Source organism: Sus scrofa, chromosome 14 (assembly GCF_000003025.6).
Source record: "Sus scrofa isolate TJ Tabasco breed Duroc chromosome 14, Sscrofa11.1, whole genome shotgun sequence".
Taxonomy (NCBI): domain Eukaryota; kingdom Metazoa; phylum Chordata; class Mammalia; order Artiodactyla; family Suidae; genus Sus; species Sus scrofa.
In genome coordinates, this window is record NC_010456.5 from 30,188,451 (window position 1) to 30,203,119 (window position 14,669).

At 40.2% G+C, this 14,669-nt stretch overlaps 1 protein-coding gene across 5 annotated transcripts in view; it reads right to left on the reverse strand.

The window, feature by feature from the left end:
- KNTC1 (kinetochore associated 1) overlaps positions 1–14,669 on the reverse strand; it is an 87,071-nt gene that overhangs the window by 33,533 nt on the left and 38,869 nt on the right. For all 5 annotated transcript variants that reach the window (XR_002338925.1, XR_002338924.1, XM_021074083.1 and 2 more), the window contains 10 exons: positions 14,238–14,341; positions 13,986–14,085; positions 12,389–12,523; positions 11,459–11,578; positions 6,843–6,915; positions 6,165–6,232; positions 2,617–2,897; positions 1,928–2,100; positions 935–1,032; positions 357–495 (listed from right to left, as the gene is read on the reverse strand). Coding sequence is in view for 3 of the 5 variants with exons in the window: in XM_021074083.1 (XP_020929742.1) it covers positions 357–495; positions 935–1,032; positions 1,928–2,100; positions 2,617–2,897; positions 6,165–6,232; positions 6,843–6,915; positions 11,459–11,578; positions 12,389–12,523; positions 13,986–14,085; positions 14,238–14,341 (1,291 nt within the window). In the remaining 2 variants the exon portion in view is untranslated. The remainder of the gene's footprint in view (positions 1–356; positions 496–934; positions 1,033–1,927; positions 2,101–2,616; positions 2,898–6,164; positions 6,233–6,842; positions 6,916–11,458; positions 11,579–12,388; positions 12,524–13,985; positions 14,086–14,237; positions 14,342–14,669) is intronic.

The following is a 14,669-nucleotide window of genomic DNA, read 5'->3' on the forward strand; positions in this document are numbered from 1 at the left end:
TACAAGATTATGCCTATAGGATTCATCTATATTACCCTGTGTAGTTCCACTTCCAAACCTCTAGATATGTTTTGTTTTTCTTTTTAGGGCTGTACCCACAACATATGGAAGTTCCCAGGCTAGGGGTCAAATTGGAGCTATAGCTGCCAGCCTACGCCACAGCCACAGCAATGCCAACTCAGAGATGCATCTGTGACCTATGCCAGAGCTCGTGGCCATGCCAGACCCTTAACCCACTGAGCAAGGCCAGGGATGGAACCTGAATCCTCCTGGATACTAGCCATTAACCTCTGCAGTTTAAACTTGCACAAAGCAGAAATATGCAGAAAAAAAAAAAATGACAGAATGAGATTTACCGGCTAGAGGCACAAGTGATGAAATTAACTCATAGATGACAGGGAGAACCATGTGGGACTCGAGAACTATTCCATCTTCGCTGAAGAAGTCACTGTAAGACCACTCTTCGTATGGATCTTTATGAGTCCCCAGAGAAGTCTAAATAACAAATCGCAGAGAAAAGACATGGATGAGCCCACTGCAAAACACAGACACCCTCTTCACCAAGCAGAATCCAGAACCAGATCAGATCCATCAGAGTCAAATGCAGCTTTGATGGTCAAATACAACTATGTGGTCTGTTTCTCCCAACCTATGGCTTATAATAGTGCCACTTTAAATTAAATTGTTACTCTGGACAATGTCCAGGGATGCCTTGTTTGAGGCCCAATATTTCAAAAGATAGTGCAAATTAAAGCCAATAAATATGACTAGGAAAGAGAAGTAGTCTCATGCCTTAAGTAGTTCTCTGGTCTAGAGTAAGAAAAAGCATAAGGTAGATTCAGTATTTTTATCAACTGTGCAAGTGCTTTAAAAGTGGTAAATAATGGTTTGGGCAGGGATTTTGCTTAAGGAAAAGAAATTCAAAGCAATTTACTTTCATGAGAATTCCACAGTCATCCATTTGGCACTGTCTGGAAAGCTCTACTGCTGTTAACGTATATTTACAGAGTTCTAAGGCATCTAGCAAAAAATCTGAAAGAAAGTGGAGAAAAACCATTAAACTAATAACATCATGTGTTCAGAATAACAGACAGCCTTTTATTTTTTTTGTTTTTTTTTTGTCTTTTTTGGCTATTTCTTGGACCGCTCCCACAGCATATGGAGGTTCCAAGGCTAGGGGTCCAATCGGAGCTGTAGCTGCCGGCCTACGCCAGAGCCACAGCAACGCGGGATCCGAGCCGCGTCTGCAACCTACACCACAGCTCACGGCAACGCCGGATCATTAACCCACTGAGCAAGGGCAGGGACCGAACCCACAACCTCACTGTTCCTAGTCGGATTCGTTAACCACTGCGCCACCGCAGGAACTCCAGACAGCCTTCTAATAGCTACCATTCAAAATTCTAAGGAAGGTCACAGAGTAAAAAGGTTTCCACACAGCTTTGACTACCCTAAACAAGGCACTTCCATATTTTTCTTAAGGTTGACTGGAATGTGAGATCAGATAAGGGAGGCAAGGAATTCCACAATCCTCTGAAAGTGAATATTGTCAACAGTCAGAAATGACATTGTTAATTCTGGAAAAAAAATTTTTTCCCACCTGCAGCATATGGAAGTTCCCAGGCCAGGAATTGAATCTGAGCCACAGCTATTGCAATGCTGGATCTTTTAACCCACTGGGGAATGAACCTGTGCCTACCACAGTCAGATTCTTAACCCACTGTGCCAGAGTGGAAACTTCAATTCTGGAAATATTTTAAAACAGTAATTTGAGTAGAAATTTAATTTTAAGTGCCCTTTTGTGAAATGGAGATAATGACTGCTTCTCTCCCCACTACAATGTCCAGTTGTAAGGAGACAGTATCTGGACATATATAGGAAATATAAGCAGAGAACATACAACTCTGTGGATTATAAATCTTGTTACCTGGACTGCAGATGGTGGCAGCCTGGCATGCTAGATCATGTATCTCAGAAGGAAGATTTAGTCCCTTAGGGATGGTCATTGGAATGCCATGAGCCAACATCTGGCAGAGCTTCTGACACGTCAGGAACAGCAATTCCCCAGTGTCCGCCTTGCGGTGATACTTAAACAAGTCTCTGTGGAGGAAAGGAAGTGTCAGAAGTTAGAATACGCATGTGGAAAGCAAGTGCACTGGCCTTTCTTGGATTAATGTATAACTACTAACAATATCTAAAACGTCTTTTTTTTTTTTTGTGCCACATCCATGGCATAGGGAAATCCCCAGGCCAGAGATCTAATCCACACTGCAGTTGCGATCTGCACCACAGCTGCAGCAACACTGGATCCTTAACCTGCTGTGCCACTAGGGAACTTCCTACAACATCTTTAAATGTTTTCATGGCACAGCGAGCTTAGTATTTCAACTTACTTGGGATACTGTTAACTGCTAGTGTGCAGGATGACCTAAATTCAGTGGTTAGGTCACCTGACAATGCAGAGTCTGCCCCAGATGCCCAAAACAAGCTCTCAGTTTGAGAAGCCAAGAATCCCTTCTGCAAAAGGGTCACCAGTCCTACCTTCCTCGCTGAAGACATAAACAAAGACTGTATTCCTTTCTGATGAGCTGGGTGATGTGGGGACCCGAAACTCACCTGCATTTTCTCAGCGCTGCTTCCACGTTCCCGTCATTCAAGGCTCTCAAGGTCAGCTCAAACTCCAGCTCTTGTCTGGATACCTGCAGGGCCAGCGCCTGTCTATGCAGCTTGGCCTCAGCATGCAGCCTCTTTTTCTGGGTATCCGTGGGCTCTGCAGGCCTCTGGGATCTGCATTTAGCCTGTGCATCTTGGAGAGCTTTAATGTGCTGTTCCCGGAGATCTGCTACCAGGGAACTATTGTTATAATCTCCAAACGAGAGAAAGACCTCAAAGTTCTCCTGTAGCAAAGGCAAGTGAGACAAAGCCCACGTCTGCTCAGTTTATCTGTGGTTGAAAATCATTAGTGTATCTCAAACCTCTGTTGATTACCTCTCTGTCCCTTGAAAATTAAGAATTTAAGACTCCATGGGAGTCTCGTTGTGGATCAGTGGGTTAAGAACCCAACTAGTATCCACGAGGATACAAGTTCGATCCCTGGCCCCACTCAATGGGTTAAGGATATAGTGTTGCCACAAGCTCTGGTGTAGGTCACAGATGCAGCTCGGATCCCGCATTGCTGTGGCGTCGCCCGACAGCCACAGTTCCAATTTGACCCTAGCCTACGAATTTTCACATGCAGCAGGTGTGACAATTTAAAAAAAAAAAGAGGAAACTGAGGAGTTCCCTGGTAGCTCAGTGGGTAAATGATCCAGCATTGTCACTGCTGCTTGGGTTTGACCCTGGTCCTGGAACTTCTGCATTCCTCAGGGCAGCCAAGAATTTAAGACTCCAGGCTTCAAAAGTAACTGGAGTTCCCGTCGTGGCGCAGTGGAAATGATTCTGACGAGGAATCATGAGGTTTCGGGTTTGATCCCTGGCTTCGTTCAGTGGGTTAAGGATCTGGCGTTGCCATGAGCTGTGGTGTAGACTGGCATCGGCAGCTCTGATTGGACCCCTAGCCTGGGAACCTCCATGTGCTCCATATGAGGTGCTGCCCTCAAAAAGAAAAAAGACAAAAAAAAAGGTAACTGAAGCATAAAAAGGTTGGAGAAGGGGAAAATAGCACTTTAAGCAACAGTTTTCTCAACTTAGGCACTGCTGGCATTTTGGGTCAGTAATTCTGTTGTCAGGGAACCATAAACAGGGAGGGAGGGATGAGGTGTTAGGTTTGTATAATTCTACCCTGGTGACTTGAAGAAGTCAGCTTTGCTCTTTTCTGAAATAATTCCTGGTTGGCTGCTAACTCCAGACCTAGCATTTATTTTTCTGACCCAATGAAAAAAAATCCTACTGAAGCCCAGGGAAGGACACCAACAGGTAGTGCAAATACGTGAAAACCTTTTCTTTGACAACACACTTTAGATCTGGGTTTCTCAATCTTTTTTTAATTTAAAAAATTTTTTAATTTTTATTTTATTTTTTTCTTTTTAGAACCACACCTACAGCATATGGAAGTTCACAGACTGGGGATCGAACCAGAGCTACAGCTGCCAGCCTACACCACAGCCACAGTAATGCCAGATCCAGGCTGCATCTGAAACCTAAGCTGCAGCTTGCAGCAATGCCAGATCCTTAACCCACTGGGCAAGGCCAAGGATCGAACATGCATCTTCATGTATACTAGTCGGGTTCTTAACCCACTGAGCCACAATAGGAACTTTGAATAATTTCTTATTTTTGCCATAAATATAGTTTTAGTCTCACAGACTGCCTGAAAGGTCTCAGAAACCCTTAGGATTCCATGGGCTATACCTTGATAAACAATGGTAAAATAAACTGTGATAAATTATTTCTTCTTTACACACTTTGAGATAATACAGTTGAGAGTTAAACAATCTGGTGTGTTAATTTCAAGTTTTCACAAAGAGATCCTTACATTTACTAGATCTTCTACTTGATGAAACTTATCAGTTAACCCTGACAGCCCTTCTATTTACAAAATCTTTTCACATTAAAAAGGCCCTTGAATCAAAATAAAATCCAGTTCAAATCTCAAATCTGAAGACAGTTAATCAATTCAAAGTGAACAGAAATTAATTTTTAAGAAAAAGTGAATTGTCTAGAATGAAAAACTATATAGAACAAATTTAAGACACTATGAAGTAGACAATAATCTTTGGGGCCAGTTTCTATAGATACTTCACCGTCCTTCACAATATTTTGAGACACTGTGGTGCCTCAGTTTCCTCATCTATGGAGGAAAATGATAACACTACCCTTTGTTGAGAGATACTGTGACAATTAAATAACACATGTGAAGCCCTTGGAATGATGTCTGGCACATGGTCAAGTACTGGATAGATGACAGCTAATAGCCATCATTCAGGCCACCTGAGTTAAGTAAATAACCTATAAAGATACTTAAACCAAAATGGTTTTTTTAAAAAGCATAAACTAGAATACAATTTTAAAAAGGGAAGAATTTCTTGGTGGCACAGCAGGTCAAGAATCCAGTGTTGTCACTGCTGTGGTGTGGGTTTGATCCCTGGCCCCAAGCCTTCCATATGCAAGGCCAAAAAAAAAGGGAGAGCAGTTCCTCAAAAAGGTAAACATAGAATTACCATATGACTCAGCAAGTCCTCTCCTAGGTATATACCCAAAGGAACTGAAAGCAGGGACTTAAACAGATATTTGTGCATCCATGTTCAATGCAACATTACTCACAATAGCCCAAGAGTGGAAACAACCCAAGTGTCCATCAAGAGATAAACAAAAATGTGGTAGAGCCACACAGTGGACTATCATTCAGCCAGAGAAAAGAAGGAGGCTCTGTACATCCTACAACATGGATGAAACTTGAAAACATCATACTAAGTAAAAAAAGCCATGAGAGTTCCCATCATGGCAGAGCAGAAACGAATCTGACTAGTATCCATGACGATTTGGGTTTGATCCCTGGCCTCGATCAGTGGGTTAAGGATCTGGTGTTGCTGTGAGCTGCAGTGTAGGTCAAAGACTCAGCTTGGCTCCAGTGTTGCTATGGCAGTGGCGTAGGCCAGCAGCTACAGCTCCAATTAGACCCCTAGCCTGGGAACTTCCATATGCCACAGGTGCAGCCCTAAAAAAAAGGAAAAAAAAGCCAGACACAAAAGGATAAATGTTTTATGATTCCACTTTTATGAAATTCTTAGAATAGGCAAATCCATAGGGGCTTTGTGGAGGAAAGGGGGAGTTATTGCTTAGTGGGTACAAAATTTCTGCTTGAGGTGATGAAAAGTAGATACTAGTGATGGTGATGGTTGTATAACACTGTGAATGTAGTCGATATCACTGAATTATATACTGAAAAATGGTTAAAACAGCAAATTTTACACTGTATGAACTGTACCACAATTTAAACAATAATGCAATACATTAAAAACTACTAAATTATACATTTTAAATGGATGAAATGTATGGTATGTGACTTACTCATTAAAGCTGCTTTAAAAAAGAGAAAAAGGAAAACCCAGCATATTTCAAGACGCTGAAGGCTAGTGCAGAAAATTTTAAGGAGGAACTGATCATCTATGTCAAATGCACCAATTAGTCAAGTAAAACTGCTCAACATGGCTTAACATCTTTACCTGTAAGCTAACAACACTTTTGAATTCTTTCAAGGTTTCTTCCCATTCATCCTTCTTCTGCAGATTGTCTGTAATTCAATTTTTAAAAGTTATAGCAGACATCCAAATTCCGATATTACCAGAATTTTAAAAAGCTACAATTGTATTTCACTTTAGTTTTCTCAAGTCTTCAGTAGTTCTTTTCAGATTCTGATAGAAGACAATTTAAGTACAAAAAGAAATTTAATTATTATTTCTGAAGGTTGAAAAGAGAAGTGCATGGATTTTAAGAGAAATGGCAATTTTTCTGAAATAAATTATAGATTTTTCCCCCAAGAGTTACTTTGTTAACTGTTTTTTTAATTTCAAGATTAAATGTTTTTCTTCCCCAATGATAACCAAATGCCAAGTGAATAATATGAGTAACAAGTACAAGGGCACAAAGGAATCTAGTCCAACATTAAGCAGAAGCACAAACACGAATGATGAGTTGATCTTAGATGCTTCTGTTCTTACACTGCTAATCAAAAGAATAAGGTAAGGAAGCTTATTCATGAAGAAAAATGTACGGCATGAAAAAGACAACCAGAGCCAGGAAAACTGTGGGTTGTGATGAGAGCTGTCATTGATGCCCACCCCCTTCTGAAAAGGATCAGCTTTAGAACTAAACCAAGATGAGGCAACAGGGATGGAATCTACCTTTCTGAATGTCACACAGTACTTTAAGAATGTCTACTGATGTCTTCGCTATAGACATTCTCCAGGCTTTGTCCTAAAAAAAAAAAAAAAAAAAAAAAAATGCAAAATGAAATCCATTTCTTGTATCTGCCGTTGCAAATGTAGTGCATATACAAATATAAAAAGCACAGAATCAGAAAAAGCCATAAAAATGGCTGAAGGGTTGAGAGGTCTGTGTTAAATGGACCTGGGCAGATGAGAAATGGATCATAATTGAATAATATATAAGCTAAACATGAAAAATACCCATAAAGACTCTTGGATATATGATTTAGAAATACTGGAGAACATGCAAACCTCCCAAATCAGTTTTTTGGGTTGTTTTTTTTTTTGTCTTTTTGTCTTTTTAAGGCCACACCCGTGGCATATGGAGGTTCCAAAGCTAGGGGTCAAATCAGAGTTACAGCTGCTGGCCTACGCCAGAGCCATAACAATGCCAGATCCGAGCCAAGTCTGCGACCTACACCACAGCTCACTGCAACACTGGATCCTTAACTCACTGAGCGAGGCCAGGGATCGAACCTGCAACCTGGTGGTTCCTAGTCAGATTTGTTTCCACTGCACCACGACGGGAACTCCCAAAATCACTTTTCAGCTACACTATGATGAACAAGCACTTGGGTTTTGTGGGTCTTTTGTTGTTGTTTTTAAAGTTTTTTGTTGTTGTTGTTTTTTGTCTTTTGCCTTTTCTAGGGCTGCTTCCCACGGCATATGGAGGTTCCCAGGCTAGGGGTTGAATTGGAGCTGTAGCTGCTGGCCTACACCAGAGCCACAGCAACGTGGGACCTGAGCCTCGTCTGTAACCTACACCACAGCTCACAGCAACACCAGATCCTTAACCCACTGAGCAAAGCCAGGGATCGAACCCACAACCTCATGGTTCCTAGTCGGATTTGTTAACCACTGAGCCATGATGGGAACTCCTGTTTTTAAACAGTTATTAATTATTATTTGAGAAAACATTTGGAAAAAATCTCTGCAAAAGTTAAAAAGAACTGAACTTGCTTTGTACAGAAATCAGAGGTCTAAGAAATAATCATTACCTTCAAGACTAAAAAAAAAAGGGAGTTCCCGTCGTGGCGCAGTGGTTAACGAATCCGACTAGGAACCATGAGGTTGCGGGTTCGGTCCCTGCCCTTGCTCAGTGGGTTAACGATCCGGCGTTGCCGTGAGCTGTGGTGTAGGTTGCAGACGCGGCTCGGATCCTGCGTTGCTGTGGCTCTGGCGTAGGCCGGTGGCTACAGCTCCGATTCAACCCCTAGCCTGGGAACCTCCATATGCCGAGGAGCGGCCCAAGAAATAGCAACAACAACAACAACAACAACAACAACAACAACAACAACAAAAAGACAAAAAAAAAAAAAAAAAAAAAAGACTGAAAAAAAAAGGAGTTCCTGTCATGGCTCAGTGATTCAGTTAAGAACGCAACTAGTATCCATGAGGATTTGGGTTCAATCCCTGGCCTCGATCAGTGGGTTAAGGATCTGGCATTGCTGCAAGCTGCAGCATAGGTCACTAACAAGTCTTGGATCTGGCATTACTGTGGCTGTGGTGTAGGCTGGCAGCTGAAGCTCTAATTTGACCCTTAGCCTGGGAATTATGCCTTCCATACGCCGTAAGTACTATAAAAAAAATTTTTTTTAAGATAAGAAAAACCTTGCAGCAACATGGATAGAACTAAAGAGTCTCATACTAAGTGAAGTAAGACAGAAAGAGAGAGACAAATACCGTAATGATATCACTTATGTCTGGAATCTAATACACAGTACAAACGAACCTTTTCACAGAAAAGAAAATTATGGACATGGAGGACAGACTTGTGGTTGCCAAGGGGGAGGGAGCGGGATGGACTCGGAATTTGGAGTTAATAGATGCAAGCTATTGCCTTTGGAATGGATAAGCAATGAGATCCTACCATATAGCACCAGGAATTATATTTAGTCACTTATGATGGAGCATGATAATGTGAGAAAAAAAGAATGTATATGTGTATGAGTGACTGGATCACCTGGCTGTACAGTAGAAAACTGACAGAAGAAAAGAAAACAAAAAACAACAACGACAACAACAACAAAAAGGAGTTCCCGTCATGGTCAGCAGAAACAAATCCAACGAGGAACCATGAGGGTACAGGTTCGATCCCTGGCCTTGCTCAGTGGGTTTGGGATCCAGCGTTGTTGTGAGCTGTGGTGTAGGTCAAAGACATGGCTCAGATCTGGCATTGCTGTGGCTGTGGTGTAGGCTGGCAGCTGTACCCCTGATTAGACCCCTAGCCTAAGAACCTTTATATGCCGCAAGTGCGGACCTAAAAAGACAAAAAAAGACAAAAAAAGGAAAATTGACAGAACATTGTAAACCAGCTATGATAGAAAAAATAAAAATCACTATAAAAAATGAATAAAAACAACAACAACAAAAGACAAAAAAAGACAAAAAGACAAAAAAAAAAAAAAAAAAAAAAAAAAAAGGAGTTCCCGTCGTGGCGCAGTGGTTAACGAATCTGACTAGGAACCATGAGGTTGCGGGTTCGGTCCCTGCCCTTGCTCAGTGGGTTAACGATCCGGCGTTGCTGTGAGCTGTGGTCTAGGTTGCAGACGCGGCTCGGATCCCGAGTTGCTGTGGCTCTGGCGTAGGCCGGTGGCTACAGCTCCGATTCAACCCCTAGCCTGGGAACCTCCATATGCCGAGGGAGCGGCCCAAGAAATAGCAACAACAACAAAAGACAAAAAAGACAAAAAGACAAAAATAAATAAATAAATAAATAAAATATATTACAAACCTCAAAAAAAAAAAAAAAAAAGATAAAAACCAAAGAGGGAAAAGTTTTAAATGAAGACATGATGTATGTAAAATGCTTAGTCAGGGCTAGGTTCATACAGAGCACTCAAACATTTTCACTACGGGTTGTAGTTGAAGCTGGTGGTTGAGAACACAGACCTCGACATCCCACAGAGTTTAGGATGAGGCTCTACCACTTTCCAACACCCTTGGGAAAGTCACTTATTTTACAATTTCAGTTTCTGAAATCTAGCAATAATAAGCCAGCAACAGGGCATTCTTCACAACTTTGTCCACAGCTTTGTTGTGAGGAAGACATAGAGAATCCATGTGAAGCACTTAACCTAATGGCTAGTGCATATTAAGGGGATAATAAATTTTAGGTGTTTAAAAAAAATCACTTCCCTAAAGGTAAAAAGTGGTGGAAGTGCACCACTGAGAGTGGCTGGGAGGCAAACATCTCTAAGTGTTTAAAAAACACAACTACTCTGGATAAATTAGGTTTGCAGTCCCTTATCTCTCTAAGATGAACTGGTTCTCTTGAAACCATTAAACCAGCTCTGTGGCTGACATTACTTGATGGTAATGACTATGTTCCTTACAATGCAAAACACTGTTTATACTGCAAGGTACTAAGGAAAACTCTTTATGTACAACAGACACTTGAATTAATTCTTCTGATTTGCAGATCCCAGATTATTCAGTGTGGGCTCGAAGCCACTGCTCCACAGCAGCAGTGGCTTTTTTCTTTTTCTTCTCTTGTGGCAGATGGGAATCCCCAGGGCCATGGATTGAACCTGTGCCACAGCAGCGACCCAAGCCACTGCAGTGACAACGCTGGATCCTTAACCTGTTGCACCACGAGGGAACGCCTGTCTTTTTTCTGTACAGTAAATTTAAAAAAAAATTTTTTTTTAATTTTTTAAGTTTTATTGGAAAATAGCTGACTTAAAAAGTTGTGTTAATTTCAGGCCTACGGCACTGTAAATAAGTTATACATACGCATATATCCATTCCTTTTTAAGATTTTTTTCTCATATAGGTTATTTCTTTGTGGTAAATTTTCTATAGAATAAAAAGGAATTTCCATTTCATGTCATTCTAGCAGTGAGAAGGGCAAATACAAATATTTGTAAATTTATGTTTTCTCTTCTATTGATTAATATTTATAAAAATTGGATTTGATTTGATTTTATTTTTTGCTTTTTAGGGCCACACCCATGGCATAGAGAAGTTCCCAGGCTAGGGGTCTAATCAGAGCTGTAGCTGCCGGCCTACGCCACAGCCATAGTAACTCCAGATCCAAGCCACGTCTCCGACCTGCACCATAGTCCATGGCAATGCTGGATCCTTAACCCACTGAACAAAGCCTGGGATCGAACCCACATGCTCATGGATACTACATGGGTTCGTTAACCACTAAGCCATGACAAGAACTCTTTAAAAATTGGATTTATCGGAGTTCCCGTCATGGCGCAGTGGTTAACGAATCCGACTAGGAACCATGAGGTTGCGGGTTCGGTCCCTGCCCTTGCTCAGTGGGTTAACGATCCGGCGTTGCCGTGAGCTGTGGTGTAGGTTGCAGACGCGGCTCGGATCCCGCGTTGCTGTGGCTCTGGCGTAGGCTGGTGGCTACAGCTCCGATTCGACCCCTAGCCTGGGAACCTCCATATGCCGCGGGAGCGGCCCAAGAAATAGCAACAACAACAACAAAAAAAAAACCAAAAAGACCAAAAAAAAAAAAAAAAAAAAAAAAAAAAAATTGGATTTATCGGCGTTTTATTTAGTGAGAATCTCACCTCGTTAGAATTATCTGGTTCTTCCTGTAATGCCAGTTGTGCCCATATGATTACTCTTTCTGCAGTTTTCTGAGCTTCAGCAGGAGCCATGGACCTCAACAGAAGAATACAGTCTTCACCCTACAGACGGAGTTTGAAAGGAAAAAAAAAACAGCTAGTACCTGCAAAAGACGATTTCGATTTACCCCTTACTTTTCCATTTAAAGATGAAAAGACATCATTTTGAAAAATAGATGATAGTCCCATGGTTTAAAAATCTGGAAATTCTCCTTTGGATGACAGCAAGCAGAAAAACTAAATTGAAATACCACCCTCTGTACTTTTAAAATTCTCAGGTAAGCCTATACAGTTTGAGAATTATATAAAGACCCTTAAAAACACAAAAAGAAAACCCATATTCTATTCTGGAACCAAAGGGTTCAACAGCATATGTAAAACCTAAGTCTGAGTTTTTTCACCTATCAAAGACTATGAAAGCTTTTTAGGTATTCACAAAATAATTAAACAAATAAACAACCAAAAAATGGAGTTCCCACCATGGCTCGCAGTTAACAAACCCAACTAGGATCCATGAGGATGTATGTTCGATCTGTGGTCTCACTCAGTGGGTTGAGGATAGCGTGTTGCTGTGAGATGTGGTGTAGGTCGCAGATGCGGCTCGGATCTGGCTTTGCTGTGGCTGTGGTGTAGGCCAGCAGCTGTAGCTCTGATTGGACCCCTAGCCTGGGAACCTCCATATGCTGTGGGTGCGGCCCTAAAAAGCTAAAACAAAAAAACAAACAAACAAAAAACTAGATATAGGCCAATCTAATGTCCAATATTGGTATAACCTTATTTTTATCCAATTACTTGGGTAATTTGATAGTTAAGATCTTAAAAATGCAAAACAAAGAAAGAAACCATATTAAAGGACAATATAAACTTTCACACCTGTTCTCTGTCAATCAGGTCAATAATCCTTAGACTGTAGATTTCATCTTTAGGCAACATATATGCTTCGGCCACCTTTAAAGCATCTTCTAAAGAAGATGGGATGTCTTGTTTGAGAATGTATCTGACCACCCTCTGAAAGAGAGACAATATCCATTTCTTTATTATAAAACCTCAGAGAACCCAGAAATCATTGGTTCATATATTTAAAACAATGCAGCAAAAACTAAAGTGTATGAAAAATTGAAACATTTGATTTGTATTCTGAAATTCAATGACAGTCCTTTCTTCCTTTTTTCCCCTTAGCTTTACTGAGGCTTAATTGCCAAAAATTATATATATTAAATGTATACAGCATGATGATGCAATATATTCCTTTAACTTCTTAATTTACTATATGTGTCTTTACTACTCTAAGAGCCAAACACTCTATTAATATTCTACATAACAAAAAGAAAATAGTGAAACATTGTTGGTGGGAATGTAAATTGGTACAGCCACTATAGGAACCAGTATGGAGATTCCTCAAAAAACTAAAAATACAGTTGCCATTTGATCCAGAAATCCTATTCCTGGGCATGTATCCAGACAAAACTATTATTTGAAAAGATATTTTCATCCCTATGTTCATGGCAGCACTATTCACAATAGCCAAGACATGGAAAAAACCTACATGTCCATGGACAGATGAATGGATAAAGATGTGGTGTATATATGCAATAGACTATTACTCAACCATAAAAGAGAATGAAATAATGCCAACTGCAGCAACAAAGATGGACCTGTAATTATACTAAGCAAAGTAGGAAAGAGAAAGACAAATACTTACATGTATAATCTAAAATATAACACAAATGAAATACGAAATAATTATCTAGAAAACAGAAACAGACTCACAGACATAGAGAACAGATTTGTGGTTGCCAAGGGGGAGGGGCAGTAAGGGAGAAAAGGATTGGCAGATACAATCATTATATATAAGATGGATAACAACAAGGTCCCACTGCATGGCACAGGGAACTATATTCAATATACTGTGATACACCATAATGGAAAAGAAAACAAATATGTATATATATATAACTGAATCACTGCGATGTACAGCAGAAATTACAACATTGTAAATCAATGATACATTTCAATAAAGTTTTTTTAAAAATGAGGTCAAAATATTAAAATACAGAAAAAGAGAGAAAGTAATAAATAACCTAGTTCTATTAACTTTTAAGAATATAAAATCTGGAGGTCCTATAGTGGCGCAGTGGTTAACAAATCCGACTAGGAACCATGAGGTTGCGGGTTCGATCCCTGGCCTTACTCAGTAGGTTAAGGCTCCAGTGTTGCCATGAGCTGTGGTGTAGGTTGCAGACGCGGCTTGGATCCTGAGTTGCTGTGACTCTGGCATAAGCCAGCGGCTGCAGCTCTGATTCGACCCCTAGCCTGGGAACCTCCATATGCCATGGGAGCGGCCTAAGAAATGGCAAAAAGACCAAAAAAAAAAAAAAAAAAAAAAAGAATATAAAATCTGGTTAAATTTTCCATGTTGTCCTAGAAATGGAACAAAGGGGTTAAAAGACTCTTCAATTACTGTACTTACCATTATTTCCTTGTTTAAGAGATTCACCTCCCTTATTCCATAGCCTCGTAAAAGTTTTTTCATCTCCATTAGTTTGTAACTTTCCTGTAATAACTTGACTCTAAAAATAAATTTATTGATATTAACATGGGTTATCTTTTTTATGAGATACTAAGGGACAAAGTAAAGGACAGAAAAATATAGATGAATGTCAACTCAAAATGTGAGGTGTATCCAACACCAAAGAAGCAGTTCAGTAGACTGTAATCTTACTTGGGATGGTCCATTTCTAAGTGTTGTTTCACCAGCTGCTCCACAGCTGCACTCCAGGGAACCACTGCTGCATACATTATCTTGAGCACAGCATCAAATATGAGCTACAGAGATACATACACACTGACAGTGAATACTCCTCAGATTAACTTTTCCTGCAAATTAATGATGCTGCCTAATCTACAGCAGGAATGTTGCATCTACTGTACAGAAGCTTAGCAATATGTTATCTTCTCACTGCAAAAGCATATTATGTCTTCCAATATTCACACATAAAGAGCAATTTTAGTATATAAAAAAATTCTGAAAAGTATTTTCTCTGCTGAATGTTAAATCATATAGCTCTGACTTTCTATAGTCTCTGTGTTTCCATGATATATTCCCAAAATATTTTTCATGATTTTATTCATATTTTAAAATGGTGACCAATAA